The 27,839-nt window shown below is 36.8% G+C and overlaps 1 protein-coding gene across 6 annotated transcripts; it reads left to right on the top strand.

Annotated features, from left to right (window-relative positions):
• The first annotated feature begins 846 nt into the window (after positions 1 to 846).
• LOC101873335 (uncharacterized) lies at positions 847 to 23,398 on the top strand. Of its 6 annotated transcripts, none has more exons than XM_031044667.2 (13): positions 847 to 969; positions 1,485 to 1,672; positions 1,877 to 1,953; positions 11,516 to 11,591; positions 15,107 to 15,238; positions 16,077 to 16,200; positions 16,860 to 16,920; positions 17,023 to 17,069; positions 17,507 to 17,582; positions 18,521 to 18,622; positions 19,136 to 20,059; positions 20,820 to 20,861; positions 22,003 to 23,398. In XM_031044667.2, the coding sequence occupies exons 3-13, from the start codon at positions 1,925 to 1,927 to the stop codon at positions 22,313 to 22,315; spliced, it is 1,926 nt and encodes a 641-aa protein (XP_030900527.2). In that variant the 5' UTR covers positions 847 to 969; positions 1,485 to 1,672; positions 1,877 to 1,924; the 3' UTR covers positions 22,316 to 23,398. The 6 variants fall into 6 exon arrangements, with proteins under 6 accessions (XP_030900527.2, XP_030900528.2, XP_030900525.2 ...); XM_031044665.2 differs by having other exon boundaries at positions 848 to 969; positions 20,751 to 20,861; XM_031044668.2 differs by lacking the exon at positions 18,521 to 18,622 and having other exon boundaries at positions 20,751 to 20,861.
• Positions 23,399 to 27,839: the final 4,441 nt, after the last annotated feature.

The following is a 27,839-nucleotide window of genomic DNA, read 5'->3' as shown; positions in this document are numbered from 1 at the left end:
CCAGTGATCCAACACTAGTTCACCGATCACCTCTCCTTCATCCCCCACCTGCCTTCCACTCTAAAAAGAAGTGAACATGTCCTTTCATCTATACACGTTCTGAACACAAGACGTGAACAGGACAGTGCTGCAAGACAGATGGAGCAGACACAGCACAGAGGAGTAATCTACAGGCAGATTGAACCAAAAAAAACCCCAATACAGTAAAATAGAGTCGGAAGTAACCGCGAGCACAGAAACCGAAATCTTTTCCGATAGAAAAGGTGTGAACGAGTCCGTCTTTGTAAGACAAGGCCAACAAACCCTCCAGACCCGTCCGCTCCGTGAGGTTCCCCCTCAAAGACTCCTTCAAGCCTCCGCAGCCCCGGCTGAGCTTCCGGCAACTGCTCATTCATCGGCTCCGCCGGGCCACCAAGCTCCACTTCCAGAGCTGCACCCGGCACAAAGCCTCCCACCAAGAAAAAACACAGGTGCCTCTACCTCCCACCCAACAATGACCCCAAATGGAACCAAAAAAACCCGTCACCAAAACCCACAATAACCATATCCCCACAATCTCCAACCTCACACAACACCCTCTTGACCGCCCCGCCCCGCCCCGCCCCGCCCCGCCCAGCCCCTGCGCGTGCGCCCCCGCCCACCCGCTCGCTCCGCGCCCCGCCCCGCCCCGCCCCCGTGTGCACGCATGCACCTCAAGGTTTGTCCCCGCCCCCTTCACACGACCGCGCACGCGTAGAGGCCCCCCGCCATCCTAATGGCCAGCCCTGTTGCGTGTTAGGGGTGGTTCTTCTGGCTCCTCAGCCCTCCACTTCGCGCAGGCGTAGTCGGCGGTTGCCGGCCCGGCTCTAGAGGAGCAGGCGCATTGCCTACCCCGGCAAGCCGGCCGGCTGCGGCACAGGCGCAGTCCGGACCCTTTCGGGAACGTTCTGTCTCGCCACAACCTTCCTCTGCAAGGGAAATCCTGTCAGGGTACGGGCCACCCGCAGTCCCGGTCCTCCCCGCCCCGCCGGCGTCCGGGCCTTCCCCTGTTTCCGACTCCTGCTGTAGCCCGCGCCGCTCTCCGCACAGCGCATCCCTCTTCGACAGCCGGCAGCCCGGCCCCCCGTAGTCGGGCCGCGACCTCCCTCCCCCCCAGCCCCTTGCCCCGCTCTTTTTTTATCTCCCCCGAGCTCAGCCGCTTCCCGCTAAGAGAAAAACGCCTTGAGCCGGCTTCGGAGGCCGATCCTGCCTTCGGCTCCCCGCGATTTCGGGGGCGTGTGGCTTTGAGGAGGGAGCCTTACTCGATCCTCAAGCGTCTTTGGAGCGGCGGACATGGGCCCTCCGCGCTGGGGGGCAGCTCTCCTCGCCCTTCTCCCTGTCTTGGTCCTACTGAGATTGGCGGGCGGTGACGCTGGCCAGGATCTAGCGGGAGCGGACCGGTCTAGGTTAGAGTGGGGCAGGTGATGGTCCTTCCCTTGCTGAGGTGCCGGCCTCGCCTCTTGCAGCTGCCTGGAGCTTCTCATTGAGACGAGAGTTCTAGCTGTGGGAGCACAAGGGCAGAACAGACTGCTCCGAACCACAGGAGAGGGACAGAAGGGGCTCCAGGAAGATCTTCATCCCTGCAGCGCTGCTGCTAGAGTTAGAAATCTGCTGCCTCTCCTCTCGTTTTCGTTTGATCTCCTGGAGGGGAGAGGTGAGTTGTATTTCCCTTTTGTCGTGCTGTAACAGTGGAAATAATAGGTTAGCATGCAAGCTGCAAAACTTTTTCAGGATGGCTTCAAGCCCCAGCTGACTGCTTGGTTTATTTTACTTGAGACTCAGCCCTGTGAAAAGGCCCACTGATGGAGAAAGAGATTAGCACCGTGTTAACTGCGCGGTTCTCTCTCCTTTGCTGCAGTGCCCACTTTCACCGCTGTCTCCTGCTCTGCCTGCTCCTGCTTTCAGCATGGTAAAGAAGAATACTATCCCCGATGGGTAAGTATTCCTCACACTAAGCAAGAGGCAGGAGCGGGCACAGCCCTGCCCACAAAGAAGGGGCACTGACTGTCCCAGGCGCTTTCTTGTCACAAACATCTTCACCACCTACAGCGAGGTAAGGTAGGTATCTTCTCCAAGACAGGAACAACCCAGCCCTTCATCCCCCAGGTGAGTATAATGCTCCGACCTGCCTGTGAACACTTCTTCATTAGACAAATACAGTCCCTTCTTCCTAACCTTATCCTCAGGTACATACACTGGGGAAGTGGGGAATAGTCTTACCTTTCTGACGACTCAGATGTTTGTTACCAGGAATGGAACAAGAGCTGATAAGATGGGAGCAGGTGGTTGCATGCATGTGAACAAGGAATATTTTTATGGATTCAGGTCCAGAAATATCCTTTGGTTTTGTTTTTAACAGTGGGACAACAAAAATGTTTAAATAATTAATAACAAAAGTAATTTTAAAGCCCCAAATGGCATTATACAAGCTTTCTGATGTCTTGATTGGGAGTGCATATGGGGACTACAAAACAGATACAGTTCTATCAGTTCTCCAGCTCCACTGGGAAGAAGAAGAAAAAGGATGTCTTCAGTTGAGAAGTTTAACCCATGTGTTACTGCTGACATCAGTACAAACTTTGATAGAAGAGTGTGGTGAGGCATAAAAGCACACTGTAATGGGACAAGAACTTGCAGTTCTTGTTACCTGAGGCAAGGTTGATGTCCTAGTTTCATGGGAACCTTCTGAGGAGGAGCAGTAAAATACAAAAAGCATGGTTTCCTGCAAAATCTATTAGCCTAAAAGCAATAAATAGAAACAAAAGTTGAAGAAATTTTCAAAATAACTTCATGAAATTTAGAAGTTTCTTTTCATAGCTGACAAACTCGGAGATTAAAATTAGAATAAAATTTAAGAAAAGCTAAGTTTGTCTTTCTCTGACAGTTCCTATAAAATTTCAGTTACAAGTTAGACAAAATTGAGCTAACCTGGGTTAGGTTTGCAGGCAGTAATGCAGAGAGCTTGAAAAGAATAACTGTCCTCCTTGGTTTTGCCATATTGGGAGATTATTACTAAGACATAGAAACTCAAGTGTTCATTTCTCCCTTCTTTTTTTCCTTGCATTTGAACTGGAGCTTTCAGGCTACATGCATTTCTCAAGTATGGAAGAAGCAGTGGACTGTACTTTGGCTTCTGTGATTGGAAACAGCTGTGTATCTTTCAAGGAGAGAAACATCTACCATGGAGTAATTGGTTATGAAGTTTCTGCTACCATGTGACAGAATTCATGATACTGAAGTGCTTTCAGCTTCTCCAGAAACTCACTGTTTGATAATATTAACAAATAAGGCTAGACATCTACAGTATCTGGGTTTTGGCAGTACAGGGTTTTAAGGAATTGTCAGTCTCCTGATCTCATGCAGCAATATATTAATGTCATCCTTGTGCTAGCACAATGTTACAGTCTTTCACTGTGATTTGTTTAGTACGCCAGGAAAAAATAGCTGTGAATGCTGGAAGAGGACTTAAGGAAAACTAATTTTAACTTAGGTGTCCTGCACATGCAGTTTACTGGCCCCAGAAATAGCTGTTGGCAGAATTGAGATTGTAGTACTCTACTATAGCATAGGGACCAGTCTAGATGGTAGCATACTATGGAAGTACAGCCTCGATCATATCACAGTACTGTAACAGCAAGAAATCTAACAGTAACTGTATTTTTAATGATACTGCAAGAGAAACTTTGCAGTTGACAAAAGAAAGCCACACTACTGCCTCAATTCCTTATACAGTTCTTAAAGAGTCTCAATCCAAATTCTGGTCTGCTAATTAAAGCAATAGAATAACTTTGAGGTTCATTTAAGTTATAAGCAGCTAGGACTAATGCAACTAAACAAGAAACGTTGATTCTGTTTTCAACTGGTCAGCTAAATACTATGACCTTTTACAATATCATCTGCAACGTAATTGAAGTTGACTTCATGTAAGGATTGTGCTATAGCATTGCACAACCTTGCTAGATATCTGCACTTTTGGGTGTATTTAAAGTAATATCAGATTGATATTAATTGCCAATGATGCTACTGCATCAAGGTCTTGTACCTTGTTCTTAGCTCACTGTCACCTAACCCATGTTTGGGTTAGGCGAATGTTTGATCTGATGGTATTTGCACCATTTTTGCTCCAGCAGTGAGAGGAGGGGGTGCACTAGAAGCAAGATATGTTCTTCCTATATTCCTTCATAGCTAGAAGTGTTTCTATTTTCTCAGTAATGTTTAGGAGCAGAGCTAAAGTGTACAGTGTTCAGTGTAGTCTCAATCCCGGAAAGAAGTGCTGGAGAAGTAATTTTGTTACAGAGAGAGACATCAAAGAGAGGGATTCAAGGAGCAGCTTGCAATGTCATTTCCACCATGGAGTCAAGTTTTGGTTCTTCACAGTTTCTGAAATGTTATTGTCTTTCAGGAAATGCATACTATGATGTTTTAAACATCATACAGTAGAAGGAGTTCAAGTTACATAACAAACAGTCATAAAATACTGTGATGTTTTACAGATTTATGTATGTTTGTGCTTCAGCATTCAAAATCCTGCTGTGGGTATAATTTCATAAACTCAGTTTCAGTTCTGAAAAACTTTGGCAGAAATGTCACCTTACATTGTTTTCCTTAAATGGTATAAAAAAATACCAGCAGTGGGATCTTTTTATTATAAAGACAAAGCTGAATTATTTCTGCCTATGCACTATAAACATACTTGTTTAACTGATTTTTTTCCTGTGTGGACTTAAAAGCATCAGCATTTTCCTTTAGACAGGATCATTAAATACTGTGGCAGAACTGATTGGGCATGTTCAAGGGTGGATGAAAGAGAAGGGATACCATAAGGTGAGAGTTTATTTGCAAAGTAAAAGTGCCTCTTACCATCAGGCACAGAACATTTGCACTTGAAAGTATGGGATGGAGAGAAATTACTTTTTATAATACCCAACTAATGATAACATTACTGTAAGTGCTGAAGGCCCATATCTTGTGTACAAAACACCACCACAAATATAAAGCTGTACAATTACCTCCTGACACAGTAAGGAAACATTTCTCCCATGCTTTATATCCACACTGTTTTTTACAAGCTAGGACTTACTTGTGTCCCACTTACAGGGGATGAAGAAAAGCAAAGTGAGACATCAGTGTAGTAACAGATGATTAAGAGCTGTATTCCCTTCCTTCTGGTTTTGACCTGTTCAGTATGTATTCTGCCTTGACAGCATATTATGATCTTTGCACAGCTGCCTTTTCTTCAACAGAGTAGTACTGACTGTCTGTCTAGAGAGTCATGGAAACCGCTTGGAAAATAATATGGAAAAATACCATAATTACTCTATATAGGTATTACAGTACAAAGGTTTTTATTCCTTTTTTTAGCATATACTAATGTAAACATCAGTTTCATAAGCAGTCTGAAGTGGGTTTAGGCTTTAGAAAGACCAGTGTTTGCCATAGAGAGTTTGTAGGATATCTCGTGACAGTTTCCCATGCTCTGTATTTTTGTGTAACTCTGTCATTGAGATCTGACAAACTTAAGACATAAATCTTTCAAATGATTTCCAATTCAGTGGTTCTGTTGTATGGTACCTATGAGTTATTTAGTAGCTCTGTTATGTACATCAAGAATGTACATAATATCTTTATATGAAGCATACTGTTTTTCTTCTAAAAAATCATAAATAGGTATTTTGCAGTTTGTTGATAGGTAGTTTTTATGCTTCAAAACTTACATAAATTGGCTATCACTTTTTCACTTGGGTTTTTTTGATAGCAAGATGTATGCAAAATATAACTATTATAGTGTTCTCTGCTTGGATTATTATCTTGGTGTTCAATATACCTTTGAACTTAACTAAAGAGGCTTCAGAATGAACACTGAATTTTGTCTGACTCAAATTTACTGTAAACTTGCCTGTATCATGGGCATTTCTGTAATGTCTTATGTTATCCTGCTTGAAGCTAGAGGCTGCTGTGTGGGCTCTGTTGATGATGCTTAGTTGCTTGGTTTTGGAGCTGATTGTTTTCTAAAAGTGTTTTGGGTTTTTTTAAGTTTTTGTTGCCTTTTTTTTTTTTCCTTGCAACAGATGCCATTTCACTGGTTGCTGCCTTTACAAAGCATACGGCTGCTGGTTTCATGGGTTAATCTAGGTCACGTAGCTTGAAAACTTTCATTGGATACATGAAGCTAGTTTCTGTTGTTTTACTGAATATATCTGAAATGTTTAGATTAAAGAAAAAGACAATGAAACATGCTTGATTTTCATTTAAATTAAAACGGACGAGGAGAGTAATACATTTCCATGTAAACTAGACTTAAAAATCTCCAACAGATTAGCTGTCTGGAGTCTGTAGTATTAGTAACAATTGTATGTAACAGGGAGTCATTCAAGCATCACAGAAATTTCAGAGGGAAAGGAGAATTATTTTTTATTTTGATTTCAACACTTTTCTCAACCAAAACCCAATTCATAGAATCATAGAATAGTTCTTTTATTTAGAATGGCAGGCAAAATTCTGCCTGTGTTTTGAGGTAAGTGGTGGTAGTTGGGGAATGATGAAGACAAACATGATAGGGAAGTGGGAACTGCAAAAGCTAAATAGTAAAATAATTGTTAATTTGTATGTTTTGTTGAATTTCAGGTCTTGATGAGCATGTAGTCCATGGATTGATTACCTCTTTGAAAACTTAGAAAAATAAAGCTGTAATTGAAAATGTATTGTGTGCACAACATGTCACTTTTTACTTAGGTGCTGTAGTCTCTTAATTACTTTTCCGTTTGAACATGCAAAATTTGGGGGGCTTTGTGGCTTTGGATAGTTTAAAGTTCAGAAAAATATTAATTACCACATTAGGCCCATAAAAGGTTGTAATAAGTATTCTTGTACAAACTTAAGGGTTTGATTTGCAGTTCTTTTTACATACTTCTTGAGATTCTGAAGGGAGTTTGTTTTGTGAAAGGACCAGAAATATCACGGATTTTAATCTATCCATGATAGATTAAGCTATCCGATGATAGTTTGCTTTATGTATGCTGACCTAGATTATCTGCAATTTGACAATGATAGTGTTTTGTAGAGTTCTCAGACTTTAGTTTCTTCCTGGATATGCCTTCTTCTGACTATTATTTGTGTTGAGAAACTGCAGTGTTTCTTTGAGTTTCCATGTTTCCATTTTAGATTCTTATAGCATGTTTCTAATGTGAATGCCATTGGTTCTACAGACAGAACTATTTGATGCAACTGCCTAGATTTATTTCTAGGCAAAGAAACAAATTTCATGTCTGTGTCTCAGCAAGACACCACTGCCTCTTTTAGGAAATTCTTCCTGCCATTTTTCCAGCTACTTTATGTCCAGCATGTTTTTCACTCAAGCTTTGATTACCTTTTAGTCATCAGTACAGGAATGATGACAGTGCCAAGTCTTGTGTTAACACCTTTGACTCCTAGCTGTCTTCTGTTACTTACGTTCAAGCAGAACACAAATCATGTGTCACAATTCTCATTCATACTTGTTAAAATGTTTATTTCAGCCTCTGCTCATGAAACTCCTACTTATGTGACCACCTGCCACACACTTGTCTTTGGTCATTTCTGCCTTTATTTAGACTTCTGTCAGAGTTTCACTTTCTTTAGTCCCTGTCACCTATAATTCCCAACCAGATTCCTTTGTTGGCAACAGAACAAATTTGAATTAATTTCCTTAGCTGACCATTACTTAATCTGCTGTTTTCTACTGGCTTTAGTTTGAGATAATTTTTAGTTCTGCAGCAGTATGCTGACATTTCCTTTTTAAATGTAATTTTAAAGCTAACATAGAATACCTATATTTATATAAAATATAAATATATTTTGATGAAGAGTGCTTTCAGTTTGTTTTCTACCATAGAAGTGTCAGCAGCTTTCAAGTTTCTTGCTGATTATGCAGATTTATTTCTGGAAGGATTTAGACAGCTTTAAATACAGGAGAATAAAAGCCCGAAGTTCATTAACATCTGACAACAAACTGAAATTCTGGTGCATTGTTCTGTCAGTCCCTAAATCTGAAAAAAAGGTCAGAATTTTTACAAAGCCCTTTTTACTTGCTAATGACAGAAAATAAGATTTTTAGGCCTTTTTTAAAAAATCATTTCTTACTGGCTCCTAATTGCTCATATTTATGACAATCATGATTTTCCATGAGAAAGCAGGTTAAACAATATCTGAATTTCTAATTCATGGTGTCTTTTAAGTTGTCTTACTTGATCATTTGTGGTTGGGACTTTTTTACTTCTGCCTTCCTTCAAAATGTTTCTAAACATATAGATGTGAATATGGCTGACTGTCAAGTCCTACTTTTGTAAAGTGTTTCATACATTTTATTGGTAAAGGTAACACCAAAGAATAATTGAACTAGGTGGAAGAAAAAATACTGCATGATTTATCTCTATGACAGCATTTGCTGCACTAGTTTCTATATCTCAAGGCAGTTTCTAATTTTATTTGGAAGTGTAAGAGCAAAAGCAGGAGTATTTATTTATTTATTTAAATAAAGGCATGTGATTTCCAGAGTTATATAAATTATCAAGGAGCAGAAGCTGGTATTAAACCTGACTTTGTCATTAATTTTAACTGTAGTTCAGATTAAATATACATCTAAATAAGGTTCATAGGATTTAGGACCTTTCCAAGATGAAGTGAAAAAGTATGCACAGAGTAGATATCACAGTTTAGCCTGTAGATTTTGTTTAGCTTTTTTTTTTAACTGAGCGCTTTTTGCAACTAAGATATTTTCATGATTCAAGGCCAGGTTGGATTAAGCCTTGGATGATATGGTTTAGTGTGAGGTGTCCCTGCCCATGGCAGGGGGGTTGGAACTAGATGATCTGAAGGTCCTTTCCAGTCCTAACTATTCTATGATTCTATGTTGTGGGGTTTTTTAGCATCAGTAATATTTTCAGCCCTTTTGCATTGTTTGTGATCTTTTCATATGCATATATGTTTGTGAACGATTCATATAGAATTTGCCTAAAACTAGAATAAATGGAACATAGTCTGAAAATTTTGTTTCCATAATTTACAGCTAGTATACAACGACCAGACTCAGAAGTTTACAAACTTAAAAATTCACTCTAGGAAGACTTCTTAAGTTGGAATGCTTCTGTAATACTCAATCTGTAATTTTTTGAGCAATGCTTTTCAGATGACGGTGGTTGAGAATGTGCTCTTTTTTATCCCTGTAATCAGCTGTCCTAAGCTAAGAAAATACCTAAAGTAGGAGACTGGTTTTGTTCACTTGTTGCAATTACCAAGTATAAAGTTCCTGCAGTAATTTAGGATTTGGTGAAAAGGTTTTACTTCAAACGTCTCTTAGTGATTTAATCTCTAGCTTGCCCTTATACCTTCTCACCTTGTATCAGTCTTCTGCATGACAGCTGTTTGTGACCGCCTTCCTAATGATGAGTTACTGCTACTCCTTTGTTACTTCATTTGTTATCCATTAAAATAAGCATTTGTAAGTCTACACTATAAGTCTTGATTACACTTCTGGTTACCATGCTATAAGTGTTTCCCTTGTTACTTCCAAGCATCTGCGAATGGTAATGTTAGTATTTATATACTATGTCAAGAACAATTATGCCTATTTCTTTGAGCATTTTGCTAGCCAGCATTTAGTTTTTGTTATGGTCCCATATGGGAATTGTGAACAAAGCAAAATACTTGGTGATTAGACAACTTTAAAATGGAGTATTCCATTTATTTTATAATTTATGTGGTTTTGTGGAAATCAGAAAGGAATCTAAAAGCTGTTGGATGCTCCCTTTAAAGGAAGAGATTAATTTAAGCATTAACTTACAAATTATAAGTGAATGGGCACCAGTGTTAAAGACTCTTACAAAAATATTTTGTGTTTTAATGGTTGAGGTATAAATGGAAGAAGACTATGTAGATTTTAAGTCATCCATCTGCATCTTCATAGAGGTCATAGAAATAATATGTCCTCACATGAAGAGAAGAAATAAAAGTCCTAAATTTAGTAAGTTACCTCTTTGAAGGTAAAACTAATATGCTGATTAAATTGTTTTCCTCTTCAGGTCATGCTTTTCATACTTTTAAAAGAAACCTAAAATTTCTGAAATATGATATATCAAGAGCTTTTTTCAGTGCAGTGTAGAATTTGTGAATACCAGTTCTTTGTGGGTTTGGAATTACTAGTGTTTTGAGTGTTGTAACAAATTTTCACGTTAGTAGATGATTTTTGCGAAGTTTGGTGTGATGGAATATTCTCTGTATTTTTTCAAAATATGAAGGGAAAGATCAGTCAAGAATATTTCCTTGAAAAAGCAGTATATTATAGAGTAAACACATTTGCAAAATCTAGCAGCTGTGTATTTTTAATGGAAGTAAATTTTGGATTTTGTTGTCAACTGAGTGATTGATACGTGCCTGTGGTAACTTTTTAAAGGTGTCTGATTTAGCTGAGTTGAAAAATTTCCATCAACTGTAATAGAACAATACTTTTTAACCTGTTGAACCTAACTCATCTGCTTTGCTTTACATCGGTGCCACTTGTTTGTGAATGCAATGTCCTACTATTCTGAGGAGAGGATTTTTTTTAATTTGAAGAAGAATTTTGGAATTTGAAGAAGGAAAAAGACTCTTTTCAAATGTCCTGATGATACCTTGAAACCACTTCATGAAATAATTGCATATTTGGGGATTTAATTCTACTGTATGATAAGAGCAATTATTTCTAAGAAGGATTTTCTTTGTGGTGGTGCTCTAAGGAGAATAAAGATTAATTTTATCATGGCTCCTGACTTTAGACTTCCAAATAATAAAAATATTTCTTTAAACTGTGTATTGTGCTAAATAAGCTTCTGCCCTGATCAGTGCTGTAGCAATATTCTGTTTATTCTTCCAGCATCTATTAGGCAATTCCCTGTTTCTGTTATCCAAAAATAATGCTGATCTGTTGTTTTTTTTTTCAAATATATAATAACAAGTCTTTATAGTTCTCCTAGAAAGATCTTAGTTTCTTGGTAAAGCAGGCAGGTTACTAATGTAGATAGATTTAAAAAAAAATATTTTACTTGCATATCAGGATTGAACTGGTCATGTTTTCAAACTCATGCACATCAGTTACAATTGCTTGCTTATGTGGTCAGGGAATTCTAGGAGCTATTTGATCCTTTTGTTTGGAAATTTGACTGTTAATATATTATGGTAGTAGTTGCATGGCACATCCTAGGAAAAAAGAAAACTATCATATCTTTCTTGCAGAAGTTTGAAATAAATATTATATTCAAAGTGTGTGAAACACAGCACCAGTTTTGGCTCATATTTGTAAGATAATTAACATAGCTTGAAATAACTTATCATTCTAAAGGATCATAATTTTTGGGTGTTTTGTTTTACTACAATTTTAAAAGGAAAGTTGTTTTTTTTTTTTTAAATTGGTTATGAAGCTATGGGTGTTGTCTGTTGAATCATGTCACCTGGAGATATTTAACAATAACTATTTGTTTCATTACAGATGGCGGAGTTTGACACCAGTTGGACAGCCTATACCAGGAACTAGATTTATTGCATTCAAAGTACCTTTAAAAGGGGTATGTATAAAAAAATAACTACAGATTGTTTTGAAAAATATGGTACAATGAAGAATAGCATGAATATTCATGCAAACTTAAGGAAAGTTTTATGGTAAAATAATTTAATCAGACTTAGCCCTTCTAGTCATCTACTAGTGGCTTTTTTTACATAATATTCTATATTTTTCCCCTTTCTTTTAAAATTCATATTTGATATTTCTATCTTTTAAAAATCATAAAATCTCTATAATCAATCAGCACAATTAATTTGATCACTAATAAGTGGCCTAAATTCATTAGGCTATTTAACATCTTTTCATGACTGTTGTAAGAAAATTGTATGGAAGGGGTTATGACAGTAATAACAATCTAGGCAGTATAATCCAAAATACAGTTTTATGGAACTGAAGCACTCAGCATAAGATACCAGCCACTGCAGTTCTTTTAAAATTACAGAATTCAGAGCACCAATTTCATAAGCAAAAAGCTTAAGTGATCTGGAGGAATGGAGTATACTAAAGAAAGAAGTTTTCATAGATTTATTAATGTCTTAGTGCTTCCTTTAGATTGTTACTAATATGGGGTGTCATCTTAATCTATAAAATAGTCAGATCTTTTAATTCTTTGTGACAATATAGAATGTGAAGGCTGTCTTTTTTAGACTCTTCAGTTCTTTAGTGAATTGAGGCACAAGTCAAATAGAGCAAATTTGTCATTATATGTAAATTTAACACAAGTGCTATATAAATTCTCACATGACCTTGCTTGAGATACACAGGAAGTAAAAGTTAATAAGCTCTTTTAAAGTTTAGTGGCTAGACATAACTTTAGTAGTTAAGAGGAAATAATCTGTCTAAGCTGTTGTCTACAGATTGCACTCTAGTGTTCATAGACAACAAAATTTGGTTCTTGGGTATATTGGTGCCCATTATGTTTTCAGTCACCATTCAGCTCTGCTTCCTGCAGATCCTTTTGCAGCTTTCTTATGATGGTTTGGTTACTTTGACACCAAGGATCTCATATGTGACATTAGTCATATTCTCCGTGGATGGATTGTACAGTCATGTGTGTTTTTACCAAGACCATCAGTGAGCAGATCTAGAAGTGATTATGAAATTCAGTAGATTTATAGCTAGTTTTTTTGCTATTAGGGTATTTGAGAGAAGTTTTTTTTTGTGTCATCAGCTCTTGTAATTCCACTTGATCCAGCACCAATGTGTTGCATAGGTGCAGTACTCCAGGCAGGATTTGATCAGTGTATGTACTTCTGGTTCACTGTCCCTTTCACTCCAGATTTCAGAGAAAGATCCTTCATTGCTAACTTCGCTCTTTTCCTTGCAGCTCCTGTGGTAGTCTGGAAGAAGCTCCACCAGAGATCATAAAAAGGGCAGGCATTCTCAGAGAACATTTATAACAATATCATAAGTAGGCACTCTATGTCAGTGTGTTGCTTACTTCCAGTCCTGCTGGGGCATAGATCCCTTTTCTGTGAAACTGTCTTTCAGCTTGGCCAGATACAAAGTCTGGTACCCAAGAAAGCAAAACATGTAACATTTCTGTCCTTTTGGTTTGTTCAATGTCCACTGGGCAAGATACAGAAATTACAAGTCTGCCAGAGACTGTGTGCTTGAAGCTCATGGAGTTTCTGGCAGAATACATGTAAAATGTGTAACTGGCTGAACTGTCATGTCTTTGCAAAGATCGGAAGTAGTATTATTAAGTTGGTGGAACAGACCTCTTAAGCAGCTTCCTCCTTTGCTATCTATTGAGACATTGATGATTGGTCATTTCACCCAGAGGGGCAAAACGTAGTTTCAGTATTTCAAGACTCAAGTTTTATTGTTTTAGCAGTAGATATGCTCCTAATGAAGGCTAAAGCTTTCATAAAGGTCACAGATTTACTTGCAAGGATTTTGTCTTTCAGATCATCATTGTAATGGTAACAGTAACACTGTAGTATAAGGTCTGGGCAAGTACTTTCCCATGCCATCAGAAGGAGTTTAGAATTGATACAGATTTCTCACATTCTCAAAACCCAATTAAACACCTAAACTACTGAATACTCAGCAGGAGTTTCTCAGAAAATTCCAAATGGTCTTTCAAAACACAGTTTTTCATAACACATGTGACTCTTTACTCAGTCAAGCAATATATTTAGAGATGTCTTAGTTTTGTAAATTGTATTCCACCTCAGTTTGTGTGATTTCATATAATAAAAGGAAAAAATCTTTAACATTCTACCATAGACCTTTTGCAGATTCTCTATTGTCACCGCAAAGTTAGTAAGTTCCCTTTCAAATTTTACTAAAACTCATTGCTGAAAAGTGATGAGATAATGAACTCAGGTTCATTTTGTTTGAACCTTAACAACCTCCCCTGTTTTTCCAGCAGTATGCCAGTATCTGAAATACATAGGACTGAATACTTCCATATGCTTTCTATCCCACACTTTTTAGCTCAAGCTTCCTAATCACGTACCAGCTTTGACAGGACTGTCCTGCTGTTTATTCCTTAATTTGGTTTCCTGGTTCTGTTTCTAGATGTGAGATGAATGCATGCTTGCATCTTAGATTATAATCCATACAGTCAGAAGAAATGGTTAGTTACTCTGTACCATTTGTGGTGCTAAGAGGTATGTGGTCTGTGGCTGCCTTCTATTAGCCTGAGCCCAGTCTCCTTGAATTTCTTATTGACAAAGCGACTGAGAGGTGGTTGAGGCTGCTGCATCTTTTGCCACTGTCCTTATTGGTTGTGGCTGAGCCTGTGGCAAAAGGCTGTCACAATGGACAAGTGCATCATTTAGAGAAAATCCAGTCTTGCATATATGAGGCATTTTCATACCTAAAGAATACATTTCAAAAACACAGCTAGAGTAGGGTGAGTAAACATTTTTTTTCCTATTTTTTTTTCTGTCAAATGAAATTTATTATTCATTAATGCAGCTTTTTGGTAACCACATCTTAGTCTTACTTAGTATTTCTCAGTGCTAAATGACATGCAAGTACACTCTGCCAAGAGATGAAGCAGGGATAAAAATGTCTCCACATTTGTGGGGAGAAAGTTAAAACCTTCAGAATAAATTAGCTCTTTTATCACAACTTCTCATGGTTTATGTGAAATACACTTAATTTTATGTCACTCTGCCAGATGAAGTATGTTTGGGGGAAGCTGATTGTGGTGTTTTGCTTTTTGCTGATGTTTAGTTACTTAAAAGTCAGTATATACATGCTACTTTTTGCAAGATCTTTGTGTCTATGAAATTTGTGTTTATAATAATATTTGTTAAGATTGTACCAGAGGAAATTCTCACACATTTTCTTGCATTTTCATCTGAATAAGAATAAACAACAAATTCTTGCTTTCTATTTATTTGGTTCCTGTTATCTGTATAATACATGAATGTGGTTCTGATACTGTAAACATTCCTTCTTGAATACTGATGTTTCCTGGTCTTAATTAAAACAGTTGAATATTACAAATATCTTGTTATTAGAACTTAAAAAGGAAATAAATATTTTCTATTTTCCTTGTAGGCAATTAACCAGAGGCTTACCCCAACCCAGAAATTTACACCAAAAGACTTAATAGTTGCAATGAAAGCCCTAAATGTGGAGCTTGGATTAATTATTGATTTAACATATACCACACGATACTATGAAGTTAAGGTAATATAAACAATAGCAAAATAAAATAGTTACTTCAGACTTTAAGTATTTACACATTTGCTTACCTTGAATTGGAATAGACAGGTAAACTATCTAGACTTATTTTGTGTCTCCAATAGAAACTGTTTTACCACAGAGGAAATAACTTCTTCTCCAGGTAGTTGCATCTGTGGCTTGTGTTATGGTAACTTAGTGTAATGGATAAAGACTTCAATGTCAGGCATCACAGAAAAGGTGCAAAAGACTTGCAGTCTGTATCCTAAACACATTCTTACTTTTTCCTTCTTTCTAACCGATCTTCTGTGGAATCCACTAAGAAAGTGTACATTTTTAAACTACTCAATCAATTTCAAATTTTTTACCAGTGTAATCCAAACAGTTGTGATTAGTCAGCCTTCTATTGAAAAGCAAAATAAATAGCAGTGCTATAACTTTATGCTAATATTTGCATGTACATGGGCTGTAAGCATTAAGGGGGTGAATATGAGAATATATATTTCATTGTGGGTGGGAAAGACAAATATTTCTTACAGCTGTAAAGGGTTAGAATGGAATTACAAGAATCTGCTCTGTTTTAGTTAATGTTCTGCCTTATTAGTGGGGATAAATAAGCTTTCTGTAAAAATGGGTTTTTTTTTAAGATCAGGTCTTTAAAGTGAAAATGTAAATGGTTGTCTATGAGAATATATCTCTATAGAATTGTGTCAAGATTGTTATCAGTTTCTACTCGGGATTTGAACTACTGTTTTATATTGGCATTATGTTAGATACCACTTAAGGCTTTTCATTGATGCAAGACTTCAGTAACTTTTTATCTTTTTTTTTTCCTTGTTGCTAGGATTTACCTAAAAGTGTGCAGTATAAGAAACTTTACACTGTTGGACTTGAAGTCCCCGATAATGCTACTATCCTACAGTTCAAAAAATGGGTCAGAAAATTCCTATGGGAAAATGCAGGAAATGGTAAATATCAGCATCTTCCGCTGTAAAACCTCATAAAATGTATTTCAATGCTAACTATATCGTTTATTAATTTCAACAGATAATTTGCGACACCTTGGATATCAGATTTTTCCATAGCAGTTTCCACTTTATTATCATAATAAGATACATTATGTGAACCACTGCATGTCTTTTTTGCTTTCAAAACGCGTGTTTAAAAAATTACTAGTAACTTAAATGGCCTTCCTAATAGTATTTGAATATACGTCCAAGTAACTGCAACAAGGTTTTCATCTGTCTGACGCAAACTGTCTACCCTCAGCTTAGTGTTGTAGCTACCAGCCCTTCATGGATGTTCCATATAGCACAGGGTTTCTCTGGTGACACTAGACACTGATGTGTGTAAGGGATATAAGTCAGTTTAGTCTGCTGTGGGAGTATTTTGATTCATGAGTCATTATTGCCTTCATAGCCTAGAAGTTCTTAAAATCATTTGTCAGTATCAGTGTTTCCACAGTGTGGCTCTGCTCTTAGTATTTATGCAGTAGTACAGTTCTTGCTGTATAAGGCACTTTCTTTCAAAATAAATTTGCATTCATTTTGCTACAGGCTGTTTGCAGCTTTTTTTTTCACTAGTTTTTTAGTAATTTCACTTATTAATGACTTTTCCTTTTTGGTAGAGAAACTTATTGGCGTTCACTGTACTAATGGAATTAATAGAACTGGCTACCTTATTTGTAGGTAAGTGTTGTATAAAGACAGAAATTGTTGTTCACAAAAGATATTGTCTTATATTAATCTGTAATGGCTTTGGGACAATAATATAATCATATTTTTCTGCAGGTATCTTATAGATGTTGAAGGCTGGGATCCAGAGGCAGCGATCCAAGGTATTTATACAGTTTGAACTAAGGTACAGGTGTAATTCACAGTTTCAACAACTGTATTTATAAATACTACAATTCTGTGTTAGTAACTTTATAGAGTTATTTCATGTGCTGTCTTCCATAGAAGATTTTATTTAACTCTTGATTCTCTTTGATGCAAGACTTGAGCATTGGCAAATTGACAGCATAGTGGGAATATGTTTCAGCTACTTAACATTTTTTCTTCTTTTGCTTTGAAGTGTTTTGACTCATAGGTTGCTACCACTGCTAGTTTCAGTTGTTAAAAAATATTGCTATCGTGATGTCTGCTTGCTGAAGTATTAGTATCAAGTTTTAATTGTTTGAAATTCATTATCTCATGGTGAACAGAAACCTGCCTTTCATATATTTGTGGCTCAGTTTCAGCATGTTTCATTAGACTTGTATCTCTTTTTCCTTAGCTTTTGGTGATGCTAGAGGTCATCGTATGGATGGTCTTGTATATCTCACAGATCTCAGAACACAACCAATGAGAAGGTAAACACAACAAAAGCTTTTAGTTGTATGCTTAAAATTTCCAGTATGTCTGCTAGTATTTTTAAAAGTTCACTTCCAGTCACAAACCAAAATTAACCTTGAACCTTTAATATGTAATTACACATATAAGACTTCAGATAGGAATTACATGAAGCGCAATGTACTTCATTCACCTTTTCGATTTAGATGGTTCAAAAGATTTTTCTAATCTGACAACCACTACTTCTGTCATACTCTGACAAGTGTATCAAGTCTGTAGTCTCATTATAAGCTGAAAGGAGCTGCTGCAAATATACCTTTAAGAGTTATATGATCTGCCTGCTGTTGTTGGTATGGTAGAGCCAGATATTAAAAAAATAAAAAAGATAAAAAGTACAACAATTTTAGTAATAAAAAGTATGGGAAAGTGGAAAATTGTTCTGAAACTCCTCTGTTCATAGTAGTGTATCCCTGGTGTCTAAGAATTTTACGCTTATCATATTCACCTAAGAATATCTAACCTTTACATTTTCTAAAGTTATTTGTACCAATGATATCTTGTAACAGTAAATTGATTTTAAACTTAAAAACTGATTTGCATCTTCTTAGTTTTAAGTGAATGCCCTTTGTTTTACTGCTACCATTGTTTCATAGTTTGTGCATGATTAAGTTAGTCCCATGTCAGATTTTTTAATAGGTATGGTGCTTGTCTCAAATCCCTTAGGATGTTTTTCTAAGCTTAAGAAGTTTAGGTATTCTCTTTGCTTACCTTGCAGCCCTTCCCTAGATACATTTACAAGATTAAATTTGCTAAGTTATGAATGTTTAAATTTAATTTAATATACAAATATTTCTGTCATTTTGAACTGTAGAATTTTATATAGGGTTTTGGTTTTTTTCTCACTCATTAGTATGGTTTAAAAAAGGAAGCTTATGTGAGATGTATTCATTCTTCTTAGTAACCTTGGAATGGATGTCTGGGATTCAGATGAAGATATTATTCCCCCACCACATGCAATGGAAGGACCTGTAGAGCGGTTCCCAAATGAAGATTTTCAGGGGTAATAGGATGAAACATGGAATGAAAAGCCAAAACAATTGCATAGGGGAAAATATAATTGTTTCTTATTAAAAATACTAGAGATATTCTAAATTTTAAAAGATTTTATACATATAACCTACTGATGCAAAATAAATTTATAGAATTTGGTTAAACAGTGAAAGGATGATGGGAAAAAAAAGGAATGTGCACTATTAGAAGTCTTCAAGTAATTAGTTCACTTGGAAAAAATAAGAGTGTTACTTTGCCTGTCCTTTTTTATTTTACAGTAATCTGCAATTATATTTTACTTACTTGGAATCACTGGTTTTGCCTGTTAAACAAGCACTATAGAATTACAATTGAATGTTTGTCACAGCTTCTACTGTGACATTTCAACTTTTATAATCTTACTCGGATTCTTAGTAGCTTTGATACATTTGCAATGACTTTATATCAGTTCTTGGTTAAAAAAAAAGTTTTCATTAATGACTTTTAGCTACAAGTTCTATTTAAGACAAAAATTTCTTTACAGGTCTGGGAAAAGATTAAGAATTTATGATGACCACTCTCACGATGATTTGCAAGGACAGATACAGTTGAGAGATTTTGATTTCATTAATAAGGGACCTGGACAAAGACGAAGACCATTTCATGACCATCAGACTCAGGATGACTTAAGAGCACCAGTGCAGATGAGAAATTGGGACTACAATAGGGGACCAGGACAGAGGCAAAGGTCCTTTGCTGATCACCAGTTTTATGATGATTATGAAGAAGACACTCAGCTGAAGGACCCAGACTTCAGTAACAAAGGACCTGGACAAAGGTTGAGACCCTTTCATGGACACCAGTTTCATGATGATTTACAGGCAGAGAGACAGTCAAGGGACACTGAATTTAACAGAGGCCATGGACAAAGGCAGAGATGTTTTCCTGACCATCCATCTCATAAAGAGTTGCAGGAAGACAGACAGACAAAGGATTTTGATTTTGGTAGCAGGGGCCGTGGCCAGAGACGAAGACCATTCCAAGACCACAAATCTCGTGATGAATTTCAGACTCAGATGCAGATGAAAGAGTTAGACTGTGTCAACAAAGGTCCTGACCAAAGACCAAGATCTTTCCATGAGTATCAGTCACATGATGACTTACAGCCACAGATGCAATTGGGAGATTTTGAATTTGTTAACAGGGGTCGTGGGCAGAGGTTGAGGCATTTCAATGATCACCAGCCTCGCAATGACTTGAAATCAGAGATGCAATTAAAAGATTATCATAATAAAGGTCCTGGACAAAGGCGAAGACCTTTTTATGACCATCAGCCTTATGATGACATACAGGAACAGACTCAGTTAAAAGATTTCGATTATGGTAATAAAGGGCACGGACAAAGACCAAGACCTTTTCATGATCATCCGGGTCATGATGATTTGCCACGTGAATGGTGTTCCGAAAGGTAAAGCATCATTGAGCTCTAAGACCACAATTAGAGACTAAAAGTGTAAAACTCAGCACTTCTAAATTAAATATCAAATTAATTAATTAAAAAAAAAACATTTGAAAACAATTACTCATCCTTTTAAAATCATATATAAATGATCAGTTAATTAACTCTTTATTTTAACATATGGAAGGAGTGGAGTGTTGCATCTTGGAAAGCCAGTGTTTCCTAAATTAGAAGGTTGTGCTTCTTTAAAGCTTGTATGTTTCCTTTGTCTTTTAAGAGTCAGCTTGAAACAAAACTCTGTCCTACTTTGCTTTTTTATAGAAACTTATATTTAGAAAGCAATCCTCCAGACAGAAGAGGATATAAAATTTTATTTATGCCCATTGCCAGACAGCAATAAACAGTAATGCAACAAGAAAGTTTGATTTGCATTTATTTATTCCATGAGTTAATAATTTGTTACAAATCTCTTTGCTTCTGAACTTGCATTATATTTTCCCAAATACATATATCACTTATGTCAGAGTCCAATAGATTTCCTAATAATATTTCACAATATTTTTAATATTTTGGAAAGTATTTCTGATTTTTAAGTGGATTTTAATTAAAGGTAAAAATATTTCATTTGATAAACACATAGTTTCAAAGCTTACAACTGTTAGTACTCTTCTTAACATGCAGTTCTTTTGGTTAATTGCAGAAGTCAGTCTTTTTCTTCCCATGAAAATGTACCAGAACCTCATTTCTCCTCATCTCCTTCACTTCACAGAGATTATGGGTCTGATAATGATGACTTTAACAGAAGTTATAGGTAAATATCAGATTTCGTACATTGTTTTCTGACTTATCTTGATACTCCGCCCCCCATTTTCATAAATTTAAAATACAAATTAACTGCAGTGTAAAAATGGATCTTAATACTTTTTCTTAAATGCAGCTTATACCATTGTATCTGAACACAGAGAAAATAACGTGGCTGATTTGTGGTCTGTCTATATTGAGTCTGATTATTAAATGGTTTGAGAACCCCTGTTGTAACTCATTGGCATGACAAGCACAGTTCAGGTACAAAACATGAAAAGCTGTTGTCAGTAAGCAAAAAAGCAAAATACAGATGCTGTACTTATATCTTCACTGCTGTCTACAACAAGCTAATGAATTTTGCTATGAGGAAGGTCAGACATTCGAACAGGTTGCCCAGAGCAACTGTGAAATCACCACATTGTATCCTTTAAGATACTCAGAACTCAGCTGGATATGGCCCCTGCATAAACTCTTTTAATGAGCAGGTGGCCCTAGGTACTTCCAGAGATCCTTTCCAGGCTTAAATTAATCTATGGTTCAGTGGTGGAGAAGATTCTAATATTACAAAGATTGTTCTGAATTGGCTTTATACACCACTTATTTTACAAAGCAAGATACTTGAAAATAAAGAGAATCCAACACAAAAAGTATAAATATTGTATATACATTTGTAGATTCTTCCATACGTATTTTGTAGGAGAGTGATTCTCCAATTGCAGAAGAATTAATACTTAAAGTACTTGGAGCTATAAATCCACAGTATATTATTGCCTGTTGAGACTATGTACTAGAGAGGTACTGTTGCATGTTATTTACAAAAAGGAAAACATGGGCTTAGGAAAAAAATAGCCCCTAGGTAAATAAATCCTCAGTAAACAGGGTATAGAAGCAGCACTTGGGGAAAAAAACATCTTCTAGTAGAGTTAGTTACTATAAAAAGCTGTAATTTTAATCACAGGAATTGAAAAATTAATATAAATAAATTTGCAACATCCAGTAGAGAGGATTTTAATTTATGGGTAAAAACAACAAGAGTCTGAATTGTTCTTTCAAGCTTATGCTAGTTTAATTTCTAATGGTGGCCACCAACAATAAATCAATTGGTCTATTTCTAAGGTTTTCATTGTTCATATGTGTTTTTCTTACAGTAATCGACCAAATTGTCCTGAAGACAAGAGGAGAATGCATCCCTCAGATGAATTTAATAGAGGAAAAAACAGATTTGCACCATATTCTTCACGAACAATGCATCCATCTTCATCTGTACCCCAGGAAGATAGTTCAGTAGATTATGCAAGAAAACCTTTTCAAGATGAAACTATCAGAGAGATGGAACAAAGCAAAAGATTACCAGTTGTAACAGTTGATTACAATTATGGTCTGCCATTAGATTATGGACCTGAAGAGCAAGAGGAAGAACATTATGATTTACCTTCAAGAGACCACTACAACTGGTACTGAATTAAAAAGAGAACGTTTACTTAGCTTAGACTTACTTTTACAAATTTGACTTTGTATGTGGACCAAATTTTTTTTTTCTTTTTTTCCTCCACATCAGGAAAATACAGATTTCAGTAGTAGAGAATTGGTCTCTGTTGTATGATTAGCTTCTACTGATGTTTGGTTCTTTAAATTTATTAGGGTATATTTGTTAAAGTGTAGTTGGAGACAAGGTCTCAGTACACAGGGAATTAAAGTAGTTCTTCCTTTTAGTGAAATTGGAATCCTGTACCTTAAAGCAAACAACTTTGAGTGACTGTAGTTGTGTCTTTTGCTTTACCTTTAAAATGTGTGTAATTTCCAGATGCAGAAGTCATAATAAAATACTGCACTACCAGGTAAACTGGCACTGAGATTACAGAAAAATACTATGAAGTGAATGAAATAGTTATGTCCACTTCATCCTTTAATTTGAAAACCGAACTTTGAATTACTGCTTACAAACTCAGCAGCTTTGTAGTATAATTCCAGATTTTCTGTACCATCAGCTGAACTCACCTACTCTTTTTTTCATAGCAGACTTTTTCCCAGATTGCTGAGAACGCAGAAGCAAATGGAGTTTGAATACTCTAAATGTCAGACTTGCTTTTCATTAATCTGAATATCCCATCCTGATTGTATTTTTTTTTCATGCTCCTATAAGTTATATGTGTTTTAGGGTAGCCTAGTGCAAGTAAATTTCATAGTTTTCTCAGCAGCACATCAGCTTACCTGTCTCAGCTGGCCAAGATCACCAGTGCCTATACAGTTACACCTCTTTGTTTGTCAGTCATATATGTCTTACTCTCCAGTTCAACTTTTTGCTAGTTTCTTTTACAGCACAGCACAGTTAATCAGAGTGCAAGAATAAGCTCTTCAGATAAGTCACTTTTAAGAGTCATGTATTGAAAAGTTTCCTCTGAACTGCTGCTTCAGTGGGTATCAAGGAGGTGGTGCAACAAACAGCAACAAAATCCATGCCAGCAGCTGCACAGTAGCACCAACAGCTCCTACTGTGGATAAAGAAATCTTAGTTCATAAGATGGAAAACAGTATTAATGTAATACTTAGGTGAACTTTGAAAATTACATTTTTCATTATTATTACATTTTAATAAATTAATATTTGCAAAGGCATCACAGTAAATAAGGATAGAGCTGGACCATGATATTAAAATAATTAAAATGAATTTGCTAGATTACTTCAGTCATACAGTTAAGAAACTGCCTCAAAACCCACATAGCTGTAAAGCATAAAGCAAGAGGGTGTAGGTATTAGAAAACTGAAAAAAGTGTTTGTAGCCAACCTACAGACCGGTTTTGCCTTTTAGCAGCGGCATAAACCCCACATTTCTGAATTCATGGTTCTATGACTACTAAATAAGGAGTAGCTTTGAAAATGTGGAACATCTGGCCCCTCCTCTTGGTTTGTAACACATGCAAAAAGTTCCTAAAATTGTAGGACTCTGGATATAAATTCAAACTGCAGATGCTCCATTGCCTTTGCAAGTGGTAGAACAACTCAGCTTTGTTCATTGTACAAAGTAAATAGTTTTCTTGTTTTCACAGCAGCCAGTCAGTTGTATTCCCCATTAAATCTCTGATTGTGAGCCTCCTTCATGTGGTTTCAGGAATGAAGCTCTGTATATATAAACTGGTTGTGGAACTGAGCACTGAAATGTTAAGAAAAGGCATTTGTTCCCTTACTTGCCCTTTTTTAAATCATTTTTTATTTTATTTATTTCCTTTAATGAATGGTGAGCTGAGAATCTTTATCTAGGCTCCTTTATTTGGAGGCAAGGAAGATCTGTACCACGGGCTGTTATATTGCCAAATTCTTCTAAAAAAAAAAAAACCTTCTTGGTATTATCAAGCAGAGAGATAAGAATTAGGGCCTGGTATTACAAGCATTTGATTTTGGTTTGGGTTTTTTTCTTTTACACTATATATGCAGTTGTTCATGAAGTGAAGAAAGAGAAAACATTTGCTCTTCCTGTTTTTGTTTTGGGTTTGAATTACATTTTTTTTTTTTTAGGCTTCAAGTGACCCTACAGTCAGTCCTTTGTTATATCAGACAGGGGACGCTAGTACTCCTTGGAGAACTGAAAAAAGCTGGTGTACCACAAAACCTTACTGCAATGAAAAATGTGGCATAATAAGTTAGCACTTAGTAGTCAGCACTAGCTGTTACCAGTCGTCTGTCAGTTCATGCAGGACCCTCGGGGTTTAGATACAGTCAGGTTGTGTAATTCCTGTTATGTGATAAAACAAACATCAATTCTGAAACTATGGTGGATTTCTCTTTTCAGGCAAAATTCATAGGCATGTGTCCACAAATGCCTTTGAGCTGACTATATGAAAATAGCCAATGTTGGATTTGTGTTGTTACTATTTATATATATATATTTATTTTGTTTTTTAATATAGAATAAGGCTTTCAACTCTGTTGTTCCTTGTGAAATTACACAGAGCTGAGCCCATGTAATGCATTAGAAGCTATTATTGACATTTATCTCAAATTCCACAGCTGAGACATCACTGCATATTCACATCTGTAGTATTCAATTACTAATTGATCCACATTGTGGAGGATGAAATTAAATTAAATGCTGTTTGTTTCTTGTATTTGAGTGGCATTCAAAACAAAACCAAAAAACAACAACAAAAAACCAAACACAAAACATCCAAAAACCAAACCCCCAAAACCACCAACAGCAACAACAAAAAACCCAAACTTTTATCTGTTTCACAAATCTACAGAAATGTCATAATGTCTTGCTGGGCTCTTTTGTGTATGTTCTCAGCAAACCTAGAAATAGCTGTTGTGCTATCACAGAGCAATAAAAGGCAAGATTTGGATGGACAGTGTTGGTTTCTCCAATGGTGTGAACCCTTGAAGAAAAACCACAAGGATACAGTAAATCCAGAGATAGCATGAAATCATTTGAGGGACCTGTAAGAGGGGGTTTATATAGATACGTGTGTGTATATATATAACTATTGAACTCTGAACTCACAGAAAACTTCGTCTGTTGCTGTGCTGAAATTTTGGGAGGCCTGATTTTTACTGGGAGGTAAAACCATGGGGCCAGCTTACCCTCAGGTACAGTCATACTGAGTTAGGAAATGTTCAGGTGGTTTCTGAAAAATGCTGGGAGAAAGTTCGGATGAGCTCTATGCAGAAGGCTGACTCCCAAGAAGGGCTTGGGGAAAAAAAGGCCAGCTCCAGCAGAAAGAAGGAACATAGGGATATAGCTAAATTTATATGTAGAAATCTGCATTACATGTGCAGCTAATTTAGTTTTACATGTGAAGAACAAGAGTTTCCTAAAAAAGGGCTAGAAAGGCTTGCTTGTGACTGTTTTTCTTTTAGCTGGGGCAAGAGGTAATTGTACTTGTGGCTTCTCATAGGTCATTTAGTATTCTTTCCTGTTTCTGTGTATCTAAAGTAACTGCTAGCAAGCTGCAGGCTTTTTTTTTTTTTTCATGTGCAAATGTGATCAGGGATGTGTTACAATTTGAATTTGAGGTGCACTACTAAAACTAGCTTGTCAGGACTAGGGTTAGCTTCTGAAGATCATCTGCTTCTTAGGTTACCTTATATGAGGCATCCAGAAACGCAGACACCCAAAGATCATTTGTAGTTTTGAATCTGCTAGGTGCTGGGGAAGGAAGGAACTTATTCCCCATCTGGGGTTCAGCAAGGGGATATGGATCCCTGGCTGCTGTGAACACCAATTTATTCAGAATGTCTGTGCAAACAAAAGCAACAGCTTTATGCTGTTATCAGCTGCTAGCATTTGCTTTCACTCCAGGCTGACTTACTCCAGTTGTCAGTGGACTGTGCTTTACTGCTTCCAGTGGACAGCAATTACCAAGCCTGCAGATCCCCTTCTTGAGAGGAGACAGAAAAAACAGATGACAAAAAGGAGCCAGGTGAGGAGGCAACCTGGATCTCCTTCCTCCTGAGCTGAGCAGACAACAGGGGAGTTGAGGGAGGGAGATGGGGGAAAAAAAATAACAGACAAAAATGAAGGAGGAGGGAAGATTAAAGTTGTCAGGGGGAGAGTTATCAGTGTGAGAGAAGAAATGTGCAAAAGATGCATATGTAAAAGCTGGTGAGAGATTACTGGGTATACAAAAGAGGCCATATGCTGGAGGGGGAGTTCCTGGCAACTTCTTATCTGGATCTTCTAAGCTGCACCTGTGGTTCTGTGTGAGCATCACACTGATGTAAATAACACTTATCAAAAAAATACAGGAGCACTTGGAACTTTAATCCTGCAATAAAGTCATGTGGGAGCTTAAAACTAATTAAGGTTTCCCTTTAAGCTTTAAATCTAGTCTATGCATAGTGTAATATCCTGAAGATATTCCCTCCAGAATCCAGTGAGAATTTCAGACAAATAAGTAGGAAACAACTCCGTAAGTCTGTTTCAGTCATTGAAAACAAGCTAGGTTTTTACTGGATATCATGAATCCCATCATTTGAGGACTCTGAGAATCAAATCCAGTTTGTTTATTACAAATACATACCTGTCTTATTGCACACTTTCAGGGCAGTATCAAAATACACTATAATGTTGCTATTAATATACCCATCAGCCTACAGTTATAAATTAAACAGTAACAAACAAACCTGAAGTAATTGCCTCTATAAGTAAAACAAGCAAGTTAATGCAGAGTCATACTGAAAGCAGAAGGCATTTTCTTCTTTTATGAGGAATACTCAGAACTGAACGCTCCATAAAGGAAGACAGGAAGATGAAAGAGCTGCCAGGATAGATAAAAGTTGACACAGATGAGGATGATCCTCATGCAGTTCTTCAAAGGACTTCTAACATAAACAGAAGTTTTTATTTTGCCACTTATACTACCAAACAAGAGTCTATACAGAAAAATTAACCCTTAAAGAAGACAAGTGAGTACAAGCTATATTGATATCTGTTAATCAAATCTCAATCCATCTTTGGGATGCATATAGTAAAAACACAAGAAAGAAATAGGAAGTATAAACTGGTATTGCAAAGTGAATGCTGCAGCTGAATTCATTCTTGTCTGCACATCCCAGATGAAAAATGGGACCACCGTATCCTGGTACCTCCATCATATTGAAGCTATTTTATATTTCTGATTTTCAAATGTTAGGCACAGAAATCTCTAGTAGGCCTAAAATACATTCTGAGAAACAGTTTAAAAATTAAAATTAAATATTAATTTCTATTGTTTAATATAGTAGATAGTAAAATACATAGCAAAGGATATGTTCACCAGACTTGTTTTTAAATCAAATTTAAACTCACTAACCGTAGCAGAACTTGTGATGATGGCTACAGATTAGCTTTCTTTTCTATCTTTGAAAAGCAACAGCTTTTGGAAAGAGCTAGACTAGATGTGAAACTTCTGCCCATGTTTATTCAGCATTATGGTGTGTTCTGAATCCTTATGTCCCCGATGACAGAGGTGCTTTTTTATTTATGCTCTTTGTATTCAGTTTGTGCACACTG

The sequence above is a fragment of the Melopsittacus undulatus genome, chromosome 4 (assembly GCF_012275295.1).
Source record: "Melopsittacus undulatus isolate bMelUnd1 chromosome 4, bMelUnd1.mat.Z, whole genome shotgun sequence".
Classification (NCBI taxonomy): domain Eukaryota; kingdom Metazoa; phylum Chordata; class Aves; order Psittaciformes; family Psittaculidae; genus Melopsittacus; species Melopsittacus undulatus.
This window is presented reverse-complemented; position numbering and strand designations above follow the sequence as displayed.